This window comes from Danio rerio, chromosome 8, assembly GCF_049306965.1.
Source record: "Danio rerio strain Tuebingen ecotype United States chromosome 8, GRCz12tu, whole genome shotgun sequence".
Taxonomy (NCBI): Eukaryota; Metazoa; Chordata; class Actinopteri; order Cypriniformes; family Danionidae; genus Danio; species Danio rerio.
In genome coordinates, this window is record NC_133183.1 from 19,945,001 (window position 1) to 19,965,000 (window position 20,000).

The window sequence follows — 20,000 nt, forward strand, 5'->3', positions numbered from 1 at the left end:
CTAGTCTAGTGGTACCAATAATCCAGCAAGAAAAACAAAGCATTTCAGTCTCTCATAATTTAATCAGGATTTTTTTTCTCCCTGTCTTTACAGGGCCAAGCACCTGTTCGAGGGATCCTTTCCCCAGACTTTGTTATTTTTCATTTCGTTGTACCCTCAGGTTTTCAATCAAACCTTCATTACTAAGCAAACAAATAAGTTCCGGGTCTGCGTGGAGACACAAATATAGACTCGAGTTATGAGATTTAAACATGGAAAAGGCTCTTGTCGATAATACGCAACATCTGCACAGGACACTGCGGTCGTGTTGAGGATCCAGTATAAGCCCACTGCTCAGGTGTCTGCTGACCCTGTCTCTGAACGAAAAAAGTCATAAAGGAAAACAAAAAAGACAGTGAGAAAAGCAGAGTCATAAAATATAATTAAATAGTTTTTTGTGTCCTGAAGAAAATGCTATGTATGGGTTGTTATGGTGTTCAGCTTAGGATAATCATATAAAACAAATTTAATTGTTAATTAATCATATTTCTATATTTTTCAGACTCACTGTAGAATTTGCATCTAACAAAATTCCTTGAAAAGTCACTATAGACATAATTTGCTGCAGTTTTCAGCTTTAATGAAGACCAGAAGCCATGAAAATCCAACAACTTTGTTCTTTTATTTACTTAGATGTAATTATAAAGCAGATTGTAAATTCACATAGACTCACATAGACTCACGTTTCCCTCTACAATACTGCGTTATTACCTCAAAACATGTTTATTATAGTGAATGAAACATTTTAACATTCACATCACACATTCATTGCATGACATTTCTATAGTAAACTTGCTTGGTAGCTCACATGGTACAGCTTTGCATTTTTAAAATGGTGAAACAACAAAATTGTGTGAAACAGTTCAACAAGAAAACAGAGCTTAATTTAAGAGTTTATCTATGAAAAAAAGTTGACTCAACTTAAAATTGTTAGGCAACTTGCTGCAAAGCTTTTTAGAGTTGACTCAACTTTCAACCTAAGCATTGCACTTGACTCGATTTAAGTTACTAAAGTAAACTAAAAATGTTCTGAAGCTGGTTGCCTTAATGTTAAGTTAAGTCAACTTTTTTGTTTGTTTGTTTGTTTGTTTTTTACACTTTTATGTGTTCATGTAGGACATTTCTTTTTGTGAGCAAAATGCCCTTTGCTGAAAATGATCCAGATCCACTTAATCACTATCCTTCAGTTTAGTCCCTGATTTATCAGGTGTTGCCACAGCAGAATGAACCGCCGATTAGGTAAGTCTGTGATTACGTTTATTAAGTTGTGATATTATTAGTTCAACAGCAGCAAGTACAGTCAATTCACAATGTCTGAGCTCACATCAGGTCTGTCTTTACATGTGCATTGATCATTGTTAATTTTCTTTAGGAGAAAATGAATTGAATTTAAATGTTAGAATCCGACTCCTGCACTCCTGAGGTATTTTAAAAAAAATCTATAATCGGATATAATCTAAGATTCAATGTAGAGGAAAATGTCTGTTGACTCTTTAGATTTATCTTAATTCGTATACGAAAATATGTGTTTTTGCATATGCACATCAAATAGATGGAGAGCAGCAAAGAATGGAATGAAGAATGGAGAACGCAAACAATTTACAGAGAAAACCAATTAGTTCAGGTGTGTCCAAACTCGGTCATGGAGGGCCGGTGTCCTGGAGAGTTTAGCTCCAAACCTAATCAAAAACACCAGAACCAGTTAATCAAGCTCTTGCTAGATATACTAGAAACTTCCTGGCAATTGTGTTGAAGCAAGTTAGAGATAAACTCAGCAGGACACCGGCCCTCCAGGACACCCCTGAATTAGTTACTTTACTTAAAGTGAGAAACATGTTGCCTTTAAAAGTGACAAGTTGACTTTACTTCATAAAGTGAGTAAAACTGTTGTAAATGGAACTGTTCAGTTGGCTCAACTTAATTTTTATAATTATGCACAAATTTCATTTACTTAATAAGTTTTGGGCAGATTTACAGATTTAGTCACTTTTTTTACAGTGTGAAATGATAATTTTGATTATAGTAAATATTGACAGTTTTTTTAGGACTTTAAATTTAGCTTTTGAATAAAAACAACAATCAACAAAAATTGCTAAACATTCATGCATTTTTATTCAATTCGACACATCTTTATTTCTATAGCGCTTTTACAATCTAAATTGTGTCAAAGCAGCTTAACATAAAAGATTAAAGTAAATTGAAACTGTGTCAGGTCAGTTTTCAGTGTTGAAGTAAAGTTTAGTTCAGTTCAGTGTGGTTTAATGTTCACTGCTGAAAGTCCAAACACTGTGACTGAAGAGCAAATCCATCGATGCACAGCTCCACAAGTCCGAAACCAAGCAAGCCAGTGGCGAGGAACAAACTTCACCATCTGAGGAATGTGAAGGGAAAAAACCTTGAGAGAAACCAGTCTTAGTTGGGCATGAGCATTTCTCCTTTGGCAAAACTTCTTGTGCAGAGCTGCAGTCTAGGCATCAGAGGCTGAAAAACCCTTGACGTCCATCGTGTAGAATCTGCAGGTTGGAAAGGTCACCGGCTAGTGTATAGGCTGGCCCTTCAAAATCAATGTGAAGACTTGTCTACCACTGGGGTCTTTCAGGAATCAGTCTCATGCTTTCCCCTCCTCCATGACCACCACAGCAGCTGCTCAGAATACGGCCTGGTCCAGGATTATGGAAACCTTGGAAATAGTAGAACCAGACTAACATAAGCGTAGATGCCATTCAAATTATAATGGCTTTTGGGGAAGTGTTTCTGGCTACGATTGCCCTAAATCAGGGCTGCCCAAACTCGGTCCTAGAAGGCCGGTGTTCTGCATATTTTAGTTCCAACCCCAATTAAACACACCTGAATCAGCTAAGCAATCTCTTTCCAGTTATACTACAAAACTTTCAGGCAGGTGTGTTAAAGAAAGTTGGAGCTAAACTATGCAGGACACCGGCACTCCAGGACTGCGTTTGGACACCCCTGCCCTAAATGATGCAGTCTAACAATCCTTTGGATTTGGATTTCAAAAGCATTTGTGTTTTATATGTATGCTAATGCAAAGAGATGTGTCTTTAACCTAGTTTTAAAATGACAGAGTGTGTCTACTTCCCGAACTGTGCTCGGAAGGCTGTTCCAGAGTTTAGGTGCCAGATATGAGAAAGATCTACCGCCTACAGTGGATTTCGATATTCTTGGAATAATCAGTTGTCCAGAATTAATAGTGGACGTGAGGGGCTATAATACACCAGAAGCTCCTTCATACATTGTAAAAAATGCTGGGTTCCACACAATTAATTTATGTTGGGACAACATCAAGGAATTAAGTTCAATTATAAGTTTATACGTTTTACAAATTGAAGTGGTTTGAACATGAAACCATTAAGTTGTCAAGAATTATGTTGTCTTAGCTTACCTTATCTAAGTAGCTTGAACAAACAACAAAAGATTAAATTTTTTAATATTTAGTCCTGTTTTATATTAAGTAGGTCTAAAATTTTTGTTTGTTTTAAGGACCGCCAGATACAACTGTAAGATAATCGATCAGTTTTTTTTTTTTAAATAGAAGTAATAGATCTTCTTTTTTCAACAAGCCACATGATTTGAGCTATCTTTCATGCACAGATGTCAACGTTTAATTCCTAACCCAAAGTGCGAGCACTAGTAGTAGTAATGGCCACCTACGCTAGCCCCACTAACAAGTTAATAAGGCAGAAAAAGACAAGAGGAGAAGAGCATCAGAGACTTCAGCTGCTTATTAACTGTTTAAGTGCGGATGCTATGATTTATGCTGCTAAAGTGGCCCGAGTAGAAATGTCACCGCGCATTTCCAGATGCATCTATCTTGTGGTTTTGGCAGCTTGTTGTTGTGTAGACTCACGTGTTTGACGTTGATACACACATACGTGCACACACTGAAGCGCCGTCTTGTATTCCTGTGTCTTCACACATCTGCTTTCCATTGCCAGCATCTCTGAAGACTTGAAAACATTAAATGCTGGCACAAGCTCGGTCTCACTCCAGCACTTAATGCTGCACTTAGGTGACTTGAAAGGCAGGAGGCGAGAATTGTAGAAAATGAAGTGTCACCGAAATAAAAAATCGCCTGAGATTACCACCAATTACATTTAATAATGGCCGACCGAAGCATCTGCTGATCAGATGGAGGGAGTCTCGTGGTCCAGTGGTGGGGTTTTTAGGGTTGGGGGGTGGATTTACTGTTTTCTCCTACTGTATGGTAGTGTAATCAGGGGTTCCTAACAGGTTTTGCTTCACATATGAATTTTGTTTTGAACTTCGAATCAGGGCTATCAGGGATAGTTCTCCTTAAAATGACATTTCTATCACCGTTTACTCCCCATTCACTTGTTCAAAACAATCAACAGTTTAGTGATTCAGATGAGTTAAATGAATAGTTTACCCAAAACTTAATATTTACACACCCTCAAGTGTCTGAACTTTTTTGAGTTTCTTATTTCTGTTGTACACAATTGAATTTTAGATTTACGTTTGATTTAGAATATATATATATATATATATATATATATATATATATATATATATATATATATATATATATATATATATATATATATATATATATTTTTTTTTTTAAATGCTGCTTGCTGGGACATTTCTTTTCCTACTATAGAAGTCAATGGATCCCATCTACCAGCATACTTTTTATTAAATGAAGACTGAATGAATGATGAATCTTTAGCTGTGTCTCATTTCAGAGGCTGCATCCTCCGAAGGATGCATTCGAAAGGAGCTATGTCATTGCTGCAGGAAACAAAAATTAGAAGGTTCCCTTAAACGCAGCCTCAAAATGTGCTCTTCGTTTGCCAGGTAACAATTGGTGAATCCTTTGCGGCCTCGAACATCCCAAGATTCTTTGTGTGCTGATTACGGGAGGACTTTTTTTAAAAGAAAACTCGGATTAATTGTATAAATTAGGTTTATTTAACTTGGATGTTTAAAAACAAAAGAGTATGACATATCTTATGAAAGAGTGATTTTATAGACGGTTTACATTTTTATGTGTACATGTATGGATCAAAGGAAATATATATTTCCAGCTTCTGTAAACCTTGCCTTGCCTTCCGATCTCTTAAGTCCTAAAATCAATTAGAAAAAAAAGCATTACTAATTGTATTACTGCTTATTAACAGTAGCTGCCTGGTGATAAGATCTGTCCTCTGTATGTCAAAATGTGTGGACTTCGAAGGACTCACCTTTGAAGTCTGCATCCTTCAGAGGATGCAGCCTCTGAAATGAGACGCAGCTTTTGATTTGAATGCATGATTTTTCTTTTTTATCCCCTTTAATACAAAAAGAAATTGCTTAAAAGTCTTAAAATGCTAAAATCATTCTGTCTTCATGTGTATAGCACCTTCATAACTGATGCTGAATGCAAAAATGTTTAGATAAGATTCTACATGTCTATTGCAATCTCTACAGTTGAGAAATCAGCAATAAATACGTTTCAAACAGTTTTATGTCTGATGCTCTTCCAGGCTTTATTTGAATAGATATACAGAACAAGAACTATTCATTCATTTTCTTTTCGGCTAAGTCCCTTTATTAATTCACCACAGCGGAATGAACCGCCAACTTATTCAGCATATTTTTTTACTCTAGCTGCAACCCATCACTGGGAAACACCCAAACAATCTCTTTCACACACATACACTACCGACAATTTAGCTTACCTAACTCACCTATAGTGCATGTCTTTGGACTGGGGGAAACCAGAGACCCTGGAGGAAAGCCACGCAAACATGGGGAGAACATGCAAACTCCACACAGAAATGCAAACTGATCCAGCCGAGGCTTGAACCGGTGACCTTCTTGCTGTGAAGCGACAGCGCTAACCACTGCGCCACCCCAAAAATATTATAAGTGTAATGAAAATGTTCTATTAATATATTTCTATAGTTTATTCCTGTAATTTCAAAGCGGGTTTGTGTCATATGATCTTTCAGAAATCATTATATCTTTATTTTATAAAATAGCACTTCATGGCATTTGCATGGTAAGATTTTTTATGCAATTTGCATAAGCGGGTCACACACGAGATGGGGCATGCTGCATTTTAAAAAAAAATTTATACGTCGCTAATCGATGCAATCAGATGCTGAATGGCGCCGCCACAAAATAGTGCTTGCTTCTTAGCACACACTTTGTAATACCTTTTATAAAAGTTGACATGTCTGTATGAAATAAATACACAGAATGGTAGCTTTCGTCATATAAAACAGCTTTTGTTATCTGCTCTATGTCCAAAGGCCTCATATTGTTGTGTATTGTGAATGGCAGTGTGTTTCTGCTCTCAGCTGAGATTTTGTTCTGGTGTTTTTGTGAATGAGGCCAGAACTTCAGTCTGGCCTTCATCAGCAGCTCTGCTTTACCCTCAGGTGTTTTTGGCACCGCAGCGCATGATCTCACACCCAGGACTGTCATTCTTTAATAGCTTCTGAATGCTTGCAAACCTGCTCCCTCCTTTACCCTGTCTTACATTTGGTGGAGGATCAGAGGTCTGGAGAAACATGCTCTCTGTGTTCTGTCTGTCTTCCAGGTATAGATGAGAACCAGTGCGTCTCAGTGTGAGATGCAGATGAGTAGTTTGGGAAAGGAGATATTGGGAAAGTCTATGTGATATATGTCAATATTTTTATTGCATCTGTTCTGCACCTGTATAGTTGAACTAAAGCAGCAGCAATTCTGTGGTGTTCACACTAATTGAATTTTAGTTTTATAATTCTAAAATGTTTCATAATTGTTTTTAATTTGTTTTTATAATATTTTATTTTATAATATTTTTTGTTTTATTTTATTTTGTTTTATTTAATTTTACAATTTTTAAATTTAATTTTATAATATATATTTTGGGCGAGGCAGTGGCGCAGTAGGTAGTGCTGTCGCCTCACCGCAAGAAGGTCGCTGGTTCGAGCCTCGGCTCAGTTGACGTTTCTGTGTGGAGTTTAAATGTTCTCCCTGCAATCGCGTGGGTTTCCTCCGGGTGCTACGGTTTCCCCCACAGTCCAAAGACATGCGGTACAGGTGAATTGGGTAGACTAAATTGTCCATAGTGAATGAGTGAATGTGTGTGTGGATGTTTCCCAGAGATGGGTTGCGGCTGGAAGGGCATCCGCTGTGTAAAAACTTGCTGGATAAGTCGGCGGTTCATTCTGCTGTGGCGACCCCAGATTAATAAAGGGACTTAGCCGACAAGAAAATGAATGAATAAATGAATGAATGAATGAATATATATATATATATATATATATATATATATATATATATATATATATATATATATATATATATATATTTATTTTTTTTTAATTATAATTTTTTTTATTTTATTTTATAATATTTTATGTTATAATATTTTATTTTAGAATATTTAATTTTATATATTCATTTATTTTGTTTTATTTTATAATATTGTTTTTTTTTTATTCATTTTTTTATGTTACAATGTTTTATTTTCATTCGTTCATTCATTTTGTTGTCCGCTTATTCCCTTTATTAATCCAGGGTCGCCACCGCGTAATGAACCGCCGACTTATCCAGCAAGTTTTTACACAGCAGATGCCCTTCCAGCCGCAACCCATCTCTGGGAAACATCTACACACTCATACACGACGGACAATTTAGCCAACCCAATTCACCTGTACTGCATGTCTTTGGACTGTGAGGGGAAACCGGAGCACCCGGAGGAAACCCACGCGAAAGCAGGGAGAACAAGCAAACTCCACACAGAAACGCCAACTGACCCAGCCAAGGCTCAAACCAGCGACCCAGCGACCTTCTCGCTGTGAGGCAAAAGCACTACCTACTGCTTCGCCATGTTTAATTTTATTTTAGATTTTAATTTTTTTTTAATGTTTTTATTTTATTTTAGAATTTTTTAGTTTTATTTTATAATATTTTGAGTTTTATTTTATTTTATTAATATGTTTTATTTTATTAATATGTTTTATTTTATTTATTTATTTTTATTTCATAATATTTTATTTTATTTTGTAATATTTTATTTTATACTATCAGTTTGTTTTATTTTATTTTCTATTTTTTTAATAATTTTTTTGTTTTATTTTATTTTATAATATTATTTTGTTTTATTTTAATTTATATTTTAATTTATTTTATATTGTTTTATTTTATTTTATAATATTTTTGTTTTAGTTTATTATCTATTTGTTTTTATTTTATCTTTTTTATTTTATTTTATATTTGTTTATTATATTTTATTTTATTTTTTATTTTATTTATAATATTTTATTTATTTTTATATTATGATAATTTTTATTTTATTTGATATTTTTTGTTTAATTTTTTTAATGATATTTTTATTTATTTTATTTATAGTATTTTATTTTGTTTTATTGAGTTGATATCCATTGATATTTTTCCTTCCTTCCTTCCTTCCTTCCTTCCTTCCTTCCTTCCTTCCTTCCTTCCTTCCTTCATTCATTTCATTCTTTCTTTTCTTCTTTTTATTATTAATACTATTGCATTTTTAATTTTTAACTTTAATTTCTAAATTTTGAACATTGGTATTGTGTAGTCTAAAAAGTAATATAAACAAGTCAACCTTTTGACCCTTTTTATTATTTTAGTGAAAAAAATAGGACTGACAACTAAATAAAAGTGAAAGAAATGTACAGTTTATTACATGTGTATTACATGTTTAGTCTGTTTGGACATTCAATTCAAACTCAATGCCAAACTACATCTACGACCTCTGGCCTGCTTTGTTTAATGCAGTGTTTTTATTTGTTTTTATTGGTCCATGTGAACAGAAATTGACAACAACTTTTCTTGTAAAACTTTTCAAAGACACAAAGAATAATCTTTTCATTTTTAATACGTAGATGTCATACTTTTAATCACCATCAATAACTCTGGTTCGAATCTGGCCTCTAAAGTAATTTCAATCTTATTGTCCTTATCAACAAATAGCAGAATAAAATCCAGTAATTATACTGTAAATTAAAAAAAAAAAAAAGTTGGCTGTGGGTTCCACTGCTGTCTGAGCACTCTCTTCTCTTTGTCCCAGCTTTCACAACTGCTGCTTTCACAGACATCCACCAAAACCCAGAGCAATACCCAATAGTGAATTACCACTGCAAATCCAATATAAATCCAATCTAACAGTCTGTCCAAATATCCACATGTGGAGGAGCTTCTCTTATTTAGCCTCGCCATGACTAATTCTGTTAATGTAACAAAGCATCATATCTTTAAGCCCATCCAATGGTTCTCTCCATAGAGCAAGGCTTTTAATGCATACTTGGATGTGAATCAATGTAACTTGGCAGAATTTTCTGGAGTTGGACAATAATACAGTAAAAGGAGCATGCGGAGTGTGAAGTATCCTGATGCTGAACCATTAGCCTCAACTTATACAGGTTGGATGTGCATATTTTTGCATTGTGCAAGAGTGCCGATTGGGGAGAGTCATCACCATCAGCAAAGGCATTTCATCTATTATTCATTATCATTGCTATGCACTTAATCAACAGTGTCTCAGAGGTTCACCTGATATTTCCAAAAGCATGCATATTTGTCTTGTGATCCTCGTGGTTGCTCTACAAGCTGTTTTGGGGGTTAAAGGGAGTTAGCTGAAAGGCTAATGGCAAATTGTTTTCACAAGCTGCCTCTTGTGGCTGGAATTGCATCCCAGATATGATATTGAGCAATTTTGAGAATCTGTAGAACAGATTAGGGTCTCAAATTCTTGTGGCTTCTGGCTATATTCTCTCTGCACCTCACATCAGCGGTATAGTTTCCCTCTGCTTGGCTTTGTGGCATTTGAAGGCTTCTTGTGAAACCGATTATCAGTGTCACTTACAGGAATCAAGCCAAAAAGATATTCTTTCTATTCAAAAAGGAGCTTACATGTTTTCTGATTTTTAGGATATTCTGGATACTGGTTAAATCTAAGATATTTAGATTATTATTATTATTATTTATTTTTTTACATAAGCGCAATTAATAGGACACTATGCAGGGATACATTTTTGAGAACCGAGAAATATGTACCATATGGCTATATGGCCCCGTTTACACAGTCAGGTCTTGATGCCCTGCGATTTGTTGCTTATATCAGATTTTTTTTTGCCTGTCCGTTTACATGCTCTTTTATTTATGATCCATATCTGATTCATGTGTTTAAACTTGCTATACAATTTACAATGTCACGCATGCGTAAAGGCGGGTTTTAGCATCTACTCAAGACTAGCCATGATAAAGGAAATTGTCTTGCTTTTAGCTCTGCGAAATATGCAAAGTTCGCTTAAATTTAAAATGATTTTGAGGTGGAGGCGGAGAAGGAGGAAAAGGGCTGCATCACAGCTTGTGCCTATGGTTTATATAGGATGTCCTCCACCATTCAGAGGAATTTGTGGGTACGAGAGAGACCTCAGGTCTGGTGGGAGCAAATTGTGGCGACTGACCACTTTCCTCCTCCATGTTTCTTCTCTTGTTGTTATTTACCTGTGTGTGTGTGTGTGTGTGTGTGTGTGTGTGTGTGTGTGTGTGTGTGTGTGTGTGTGTGTGTGTGTGTGTGTGTGTGTGTGTGTGTGTGTGTGTGTGTGTGTGTGTGTGTGTGTGTGTGTGTGTGTGTGTGTGTTTACGCCATCACAGAACAGATCCGATCTGTGTCACATATGAGCAAAAAATCTGAATTGTTTCACATTTTACTAGCAGTGTAAATGGGGCGTATTTTGTCTGTAAAACAAATGCTACAGGGTGATACTTACCTCTGTATGTACAGATTTATATTTATTTATTTTTTGACTGATTTGCTTGGTAGCTCACCATGAACGGTGTCAAATTTGGGATGCGTAGCAGAAAAAAACTGGGGTTCAAGTCTGGTGAAGGACAGTTCCAGAAATCAGGTAAAATGAAACCTAAAAAAAAGAAGTGTGACGTTGTGGTGGAAGCAGTTATCCCAGGTGCGTTTTCTGATTTAATTTGCTTTTAAAAACACTATCGGTTGAGTTAAGGTAAGGGGGCGGGTGAATCATTCGATATCAAGTTAATATATTATGTACAACAAGCCAACCAGCTTTTCTCATGGACGTGCACGAGAAGGACGTATGCAAAAATGCACAGCAGTCTCTGGTGGATTTACAACAAATGGCATGTATAAGAAACATATTTCAAATACACACCAGTAACATATTTCAGAATGTCAGATTCAGATTGTCAAAAATGTTCACGTGGGTCTCTAGTGAATTTGTGAAATCAAAACAAAAACTGCAAGAAGACATAGTCCAGAGTACATACTTCTCAGTTTTCAAAAATGAAGCCCTGGACATATCATTTCAATGAGCTTGGGTTTGCTGAATTTGTTTCCAATTTTACCTTTTTCCTCAACCCTATAGTCTAGTTGTTTGACGAATACCATTCTAATTTGTGTTTTAGGCCATGTAATATTGTAGACTGAGATCTTTTCTAAAACATATACTGGAAATGCAAGTTAATTATTGTGGAGACCAAACCTTAAAAAACCTACAATATTTAAATTCCTGCTTTTATTTAGGGCCCAGAATTATTGATATTATCCCTAGGGCTACTGGTGAGAGTGTGACTAGTCATGAAACAACACTACAGGCTCTGAAGGTCTCTTACTTATGTGTAAAATCAAATCAAAGTCATCGTACATAGGACCAGAGTGCTGTGGGGTATTTAAATGTATTTTTTTTTACAAAATAATAATATTTGAACACAACACACTAAAAACAAATTGACTTACATGGTGAAGTTTGTCGTTGCTAACCATCTGTAGTAGCATACAAAAGGATGCAAGAATAGCAGGACATAATTAAAAGTGTGTTCATTTTTGTGTGAAAGAAATGATCCCAGCATCATTGACAAACCTCTCCAGATGAAGCAAGAAAGCTCTGGCTTTAGCTCAGCGAGCAGTGATGTTATACACAAACATAGTTTGACATTCCAACTGTGGGATTTCTAAGCCAAGTAAAAAAAGGTCCAAGATTTAATAAACAACCATTATTATTCTTTGAAAACTTCGAATGGATGTGAAAAGTGCGTTTCTTCTGTTTATAGAGTTGAGTAGATCCAGCATGTGCTTTACAGGACCTGCGTGTCTTGTGACCTTCTGCTTCATTGTTTCTCCTTCTCTCATTTCTTCACGCCTCTCAACACTCATTTCTTTGTTTCCCTTGATTTTTTCCCGGGTTTAAAGCAATTACTTGTCACCTTCTCATTTTGTGTACTTGGAAACAATATCTTACCGAAACACCCTTTGTCTTTTGGTTTGGCTTTTATGCATTTTCAGTCGCTGGTTTTGATCAGGGTCCGCTGGGTAATGCATTATTAATATCATCATTGTGAGCAAATTAGATTTTTGAAATTGAGTTACAAAAACTTGAAAGATGCGGTCACCCACACTGGAGTCGAAAAGAGTGTTGGCTTTCTTTCTGGAAATATTTTCAAACGCTATGAAACCATATTTGTCTTTGTTTTGATGACATTTGCTACAATTGGTTCCTCTTGTACACTCACACTGATTTATCACACTTAATAGCAACAAACAATAATAAATAGACTTAATATATTAAGATCAAAATATTGGCCAATCAGGAACAAGTATTTCATAAAATCTATGATGTGGCTGTATGTTGTCACTGGTGGGACACTAACGCCCCATTTACATGGGGCGTCAGCGTCTACACTTCCCTTTGAATGGGTGACATCAGGCGTTGCCAATTTGCCAGATTGGATCCGTCGGTGCCGCTGCAGAAGTTAAGACTTTCTTAACTTTTCAAGCGCCAACGGAATCGTCAGCCTATCAGATCTCTGTATGCAAAAACACCAGTTCAGACAGTAGCCGATTGCTGATTAATTTTATTGGCTGATGCTATTATGACAATCGTGTCAACCCCAACTTTAGACACGCCTTCTGTCAGACGTTAAAGCACTGTGTAAATGCACCGTAAGGTAGTCGGCCAGCAGCCTCTTGCCAATCCATGCCTCCCACCAGTGCCAATATACTGTACAGCCACATTGCACTGCTACTCGTGTAATATTGCTCATATATATATATATATATATATATATATATATATATATATATATATATATATATATATATATATATATATATATATATATATATATATGCAAAATCCAAATATGGACTTTCATGCCATATATGTAATTTGCATTTGCAATTATGTCAGATTTCTGTGGATTTATTTCCAGTTTTTAATGGTATAAATTTATTTATTTTTTTTTTTTTTAAATTACACTTTGCAGAAATTGACATTCTCCCTTTGCACATGTCATCAGAGGGGGGTAAACCCTGCCCACTAATGACGATCTCTGCCTCATTAGTATAGGATATTAGTTTTGTTCTTTAATTTGCCACTATGCTGACGCATAGTTATTTGTAGCTCCGCCCTCTTTTGAAAAAAGCACAACCTCATTTGAATTTAAAGTGACAGTCACCAAAGTGGCACAATTGGGATCAAAGCCTAAAAGAGGCTGTTTATAAAACGTTATTTGTGGGGTATCTTGAGCTGAAATTTCACATATACACTCTATGACAACAAAGACTTATTTTGGCTCTTGTTGAAAGGAGCATACAAGGTAAATTATAGTGAAAGCTTTTAAGCATTGAAATTGTTCATTTGTTTACTGTATTTTTCACTTGTTTCAGTGAATGGACGCTGTATCTCGTTCTGTTCAGAGAAGGAGAGCACTTGTGAGCTGACAGCAGAAGAAGGACCATTACTGCGCTGCGGACAGAGCCTGTCAGTTCAGTCTGGAGCTCCGTACCATCACAGCAGTCACTGTGAACAGCCCACACAGACCCTACACCTGCAGGAAAGCCCCAGTCCAGACACCGGGTGAGACCTCAGTGCACTTTTGGATTTATAATTAACAGCTTGGAAAATATTGAATGCATCATTTAAGTGAATATTGAACATTATGAAACATACTCTTTACAGTTTTGACTGCTATGTGAGCAAATAATCTATGACAAATCTGATTTATTCTATACTACCTGACAAAAGTCTTGTCGCCTATTCGAGTTTTAAGAACAACAAATAATAACTTGACTTCTAGTTGATCATTTGGTATCAGAAGTGGCTTACATGAAAGGCAAAGGCTTCTAGATTAGAATTATTCTACCAAAATAAAATATGATCATGCCTTGATTTTAATTATTTAATTAGGACAGTAAGGTCTAACTTTGCTTAGACAAAATTCTTGCCACTTTACAGAAACAATGTACAGTATAGAATATAAAGTCATGCTGCAGTGGAAAAAGCATTAATATTGTGTATGTCTCCTATGAGCTTGGAGGACTGCATCCATACATCTCTGCAATGATTCAAATAACTTATTAATAAAGTCATCTGGAATGGCAAATAAAGTGTTCTTGCAGGACTCCCAGAGTTCATCAAGATTCTTTGGATTCATCTACAATGCTTCCTCCATCTTACCCCAGACATGCTCAGTAATGTTCATGTCTGGTGACTGGTCTGTCCAGTCCTTTGTTTATTTATTTATTTATTTATTTATTTATAATAGTAATGTTAGTGCATAATGTTTAGGCTTTTACTGTATCTTGATAAAAATGTGACCTTGGTCAGCAATAAAGACTTTTTTCAAAAACCAATTGAAATTTTTTTTATTACAATTAAAAACTTTTGATAGATGGTATGTTATTAGGATCCTAATTAAAAGAACATTTATTTATTTATTTTATCATTGTGCACAACAAAAACAAATAAATTAAACAGAAAAACCACAATATGGACTCGCTGTTATAAATCAGATAGTCTGGCATAGAATATGTTGAATATTTTTAATTATTTAATAAATAAATAAGGAACAAATAAGGAATTACAGTAAGCTTGTGTTAGTCTGTATAGTTGATTTACTAATAAAAATATATGTTTGCTCTTGATTTTGGTCTTTTGAACCATCTAGCAGATAATGCAAATTATCAACAGAAAAAAGCACACCCATTAATCACTATTCAAAATATAACGATGTATACTATCTGTATTATATCTTTTATTTTATATTGATTTAAACTGCATTTAGAATATACTGTAAATGCATATCTGCTCAGCAATATATATAGTATAGATAATATAGATTGTTTAATGCTAAGTGGAACAAGTCAAATAACCCAGTCGAACACTGCGGTACTGATGGCGCTTCTTGGCTCCATTTGTGTTTTAAACGGCTAGGAAAAGAGACTGCCGTCAGTTTCTGTGTAGCCGCAGTACTGTTGAAACCCCTCGTTTCAGCAAGGGATGATTTCCAAAGTGCTTTTACTCCAAACACGCTGTCCAACTCTCCCAATATTGTCACTGAATGTCACTGCTTCAGCCAAACAGGAAGTGGTGAGCCTGAATGGAGCGACTCATGACAAACTTGAGGCTTCAGCTCAGCCGGTGCACTAGCATTAGCGGTTTCCCGCACCAAGTGAAAAGGGGACTCAGACAAAATCGTTCATAGGCTGCTAGGACAGAGAGCCCTTCTCACATCATTCCGGAGCTTTGCACACAAATCCATAATGAGCAAACTGACAGGAATTATTATGTGGAAGATCACAGCGACGCACTGGGAAATATGACCCCCATTCAAGGAGGGCAAAGATTCCCACTATAATGGGGAGTATTGTAAACACAGAGCGTTTAGAGGCCCGCCATTATATCAGCAGAACCAGGTGACTTCTATTTATCCCACATGTAGGCTTCGGTTAACCCCTATTGTGTCATCAAAGGCTGTCATACGCTGGACATGACAGCCTGCCTGTATTCATCTCTCTCTTTTCTTATTTTTAAATACCCATTCATAACTATACTTCAGGCCAAATTTCCTGCATCATTTATTCATGGAATTGCTCCGGAGCATTTGTGGTGGATCTAACCGGTGTTTAAAGTACACCGCAGTGGAAACCCATACGATGGCTGTTTCCTGAGAATGAAGGGCACATAAAAAGTAACTTCTGATCAGCATAAAACCGAACATTATACTGACCTAATACGACTCTTAAAAGGTTTGCAAAAGAATCTCCAATCGGTCAGACACTGTCAGTGTTAACAGAGATGTTTGAGAGCACAGGTTTTGCCAGCACCAGAGCACAGAGCTTGTCTGTTTCCGTAGATCTGGCAGCTCTTTGAGAAACCCTGGCCTTTATCTTTCAACAAGCCGGGCTGCTAATAGTGTGCATATTCTTCCTGCCTAAACTCTCCTCATATTCCTCTGGGTGTGTTTTATTCTCCCGTAGGTCTGCTGGCTTTCAGACGGATCTCAGCTCATCGTCTCTGTCCACCGGCATCAATGGGTGTCATGCCTTGCCGTCGTACCCCATCAAACAGGAGGGCTACAAGCTGGGATCGTCCGTGGGCGAATTTTCAGGAGGGATGGGAGCGGTTCGCAGGGATATGGACCGTCCGGGTAGCAATGATGGTAACTTAGCAACTGTTCTGTCGTTGTCGGCGATGGCGGTGACTGTGTATCCATTTAATAATGAAGATGGCTCCACCCCGCTGGCTTTGTCCCCGAGCTCACGTCACTCAGCAAGGCCAAACGCGAGCGGACTGAAGAGACGGTGCCTCTCGGTGGCCTCCCAGTCCGCCTCAGAGGGAATCGATACCGTCGCCAACATCTGCTCCTCCCAGATGTCCTGCGTTAACGGCCTGCGCACCAATTCGTCATCGCCCTCCGCCGGCACGTTCTCCCACAGGTCTCTCTCCGCACCCAGCCCTCAGTTGCCGTCACCCTCCACCTCGTCCTGTCTCCTGCCCCTCTCCTCTTCGTCATCGTCCTCCTCGGTGTCCTCAGTTGAGCATTGTGAGGACGTGGGCTCCATGCAGCCTGGACCCACTGGTGTGGGGAGCAGCGACGGGCTCGGACTTCTCATACAGCCCGCTGCATTATTGGATGGCTGCACCCCAACGCTGAAACAAGAACCGGCGGATGAGTTCTCTCCAAGTGAGGAGGAGCTCTTTCAGCATCACTATCAGCATCTGACGAGCCGCGCAAGCCACTGCGGTGGGCATTCCCAACATCACCACCATCACCACCATCAGACAGGCCCCCCACGGCCGCCCATGCCCCCTCCCTACCACCTGCACCAGTACATGGGCTCCGGCCCAGGAGCCCTACTGCATCTTCAGAGCCAACAGCAGTCTCCACCCTCAGGCCTGCTGGCACAGCCCAAACAAACAGGCCTGGTAGAGCAGCAGGTGGGCGACAGGGAGGACGTGTTTAGCGATAAACAGGTTTGTCGTTGGATCGACTGCAGCGCAGCATATGAGCAGCAGGAGGAGCTGGTTAGGCACATCGAGAAGGTCCACATCGATCAACGCAAGGGCGAGGACTTCACCTGCTTTTGGGCCGGATGCGTCCGACGCTACAAACCATTCAACGCCCGATACAAGCTGCTCATCCACATGAGGGTTCACTCGGGAGAGAAACCCAACAAATGTATGGTGAGTCTCCACAGTTTTTTTAATGGCTGTCAAAAGTGCAGCATTTTCAACAGTTTCCTATGATGAAGTTCATTATAAGTGGCAGCTAAAATGGCCTTGAAAAGGCATAAGCAGCTTTTCGGAGTGAAATGTTTTCGTTGGAATTCACAGTGAGTTTAATTTAAGTGGAAAGCTGGTGAAAGCTAATGCCGGTGTAATCATTTTTAATTAAGAAGTTCAGATTTTTTAAAGTATTTATTATCAGCAGAGGACAAGTAATTCTTTCATTAGGCTTTAGTAAATCAAATTTCTTTCTGAAGGCCCCAGAAGATTTCATAATAATTTAAGGCCTCTTTAATTTGAGGAACAGATTTGGAAATTCTCTCCGAGCATCATTTAAAAAAAAAAAAAGGCTTTCAAGGGACCACCTATGCCTATTTTCCTCTGTGTTTTTTTCTCTTCACAACCATATCGCATGGCATGAGAAATTATGATTTCAACCAAAAGTGCAGCTAACTTTTCCACTGACGGGTTTGGGTATTTAATTGGACCTGTAGTCTAGCTGTATAAATAGTGTTGTGGTGAAATTCAAGACATCCAGGTAAAGCTCTCAGATTGCGCAAGTCAACACACTAATCAACGTCAAAGTGCCTTTTCTAACATTCTCAGCTCAAGTGGAAAAATGGCTCCAGCCCCACCAATGCCTAAGTCCAAATACACAATTAGTCCACAATTTGTGTAGGGTGAAACTCTGTTTATTTTCTTAAGATCTCTCTCTCTCTCTCTCTTTAAAAAAAGAAATGATTGAGATCTTTAAAAACCCCTACACATCTGTTTAACATAACCAAACAATGCATGCACTTGATCCCTTTAAATAGGAGGTTTAAACGTTTAGCCGTCCCACAAGTATTAAGCGAATTGGCTCTTTATCCAAACTAAACACTTGGAAAAATGTAGTAGTCTGTAAGAACGGAGCCGCAGAGGAGATGACCAACGAAATTCCCCTCGATTGCTCAATCGGAGAATGTTGGATTTCTTGTCAGATATATTCCATTTCATACACAAGACTCTTGTCCAAAAAGCATTTTATTTTACTCATACTTAAAGGGCTTGTTTTGAAGTCGGCCTATTCCTTCAAATCCCGGGATACCTTTTAGTCTCCAAATGATCTGTTTAGCCGTGTCAATAGGAGACAGCTGTCCGCTAATATGCGGAGTATGTTACAAGGGCAACATTTATATTAGCCAGCATTAAGTAGTTCCGCTGAGGTTGTTAATGACAAGTTTTGTTTACTCTCCAGAGGATGTCGGTTTACTCTATAAGCTCAGAGCGGCTGGAATGACAGACGTAATTAGATCATGTAAAATTCCTTCAAATCTGCTCAACTACATTTTATGCATTGCCGCCCATTCTGCGACATAAAAGTGGAAATTTGTAATTTTATTTTTTTATATCTATTTAAATCTATACTTCTCACTTGCTGCTTGTACAATAATGCGGTAGAAGTTCTCACTCTAAAAGCTCTGCACAGAGTATGTGGCAAGAGCCCGGGTGTCACGAGCTGTCAGAGTAAACAAACACTGGGTTTTATTCAGGGTCGATGCTAAGCAGATGCTAGGATAGGAACAAGCGCATGTATTGTTGTAAAATGGCTGGACATTGTCTCTGGATTTAGTGAGGGCCTCTTGCTTAGTCAACTCTGCCCAAATTCAGCCTCTGTTTTCAAGCAGTCTGCTGGATAAGGCTGGAATTGCATTATTCTGTCCTGTGCAGATTAGAGAAAAGATCAGCTCAAGTCTAAGGTTAAAGATTTTGTCATTGTGTACTTTATTAAGGGATTTGTATTTGGCATCACGCAGTGGGAACTATTACACTGAAATGTGTTGCAAATCATTTATATGGGGTGAATTTTAACAAACATTTTAAATCAAAGAATTTAGTAATATTCAACTTAATCTGTTTAAAATCGGCCCAAATGAATTGTCTACAATTACTTAGTTTAATTTTGTTTTTTGTAAATTTAAGGAATCATCTTTGAATATTTTTTTTTCAGTTTGCTAATATATTGTTTTTTATTTTTTTTGAACATATGAAACAGAAATGGCAATGCTGTCAGATACTAGCATCAAAATATGTTACAGAGCAGTTTCATTTGAAGTATCATTGTGTAAATATTTTATTTTTAATCACATTAATATTTATTTTATCCTTAGTGTCCATATCCTTAGTAAGTATTGCAGAACATATTTTATTCATTTCAACTATTTTGGAATTTTTCAAATAATTTGAGCTTTTAGTCATTCGTTTAGTTTTCTTTTTTATTTTAGATAAAGTTTTGGGAATTTGATTGTGTTTTTATCATTGTTAGATGTTTTTGCTGCTAAAATAAGAAACATTTTCTTCGGCAACTAACTGAAATAAAATAAGTTGATTAAATTTTAAGAGTTTTTATTACTTAAATTATTTTTCAGTTAAAGTTTTAGTCATTTGATTGTCTTT

At 37.1% G+C, this 20,000-nt stretch overlaps 1 protein-coding gene across 9 annotated transcripts in view; it reads left to right on the plus strand.

Moving 5' to 3' along the window:
* The window catches only part of glis1b (GLIS family zinc finger 1b), a 155,001-nt gene that overhangs the window by 48,558 nt on the left and 86,443 nt on the right, over positions 1–20,000 (plus strand). For 7 of the 9 annotated variants that reach the window (XM_073910185.1, XM_073910186.1, XM_017357433.4 and 4 more), the window contains exons 3-4: positions 13,724–13,913; positions 16,316–17,522. In XM_073910185.1, coding sequence (XP_073766286.1) covers positions 13,724–13,913; positions 16,316–17,522 — 1,397 coding nt within the window. The remainder of the gene's footprint in view (positions 1–13,723; positions 13,914–16,315; positions 17,523–20,000) is intronic. The other 2 variants (XM_073910189.1, XM_073910192.1) reach the window with 1 other exon arrangement.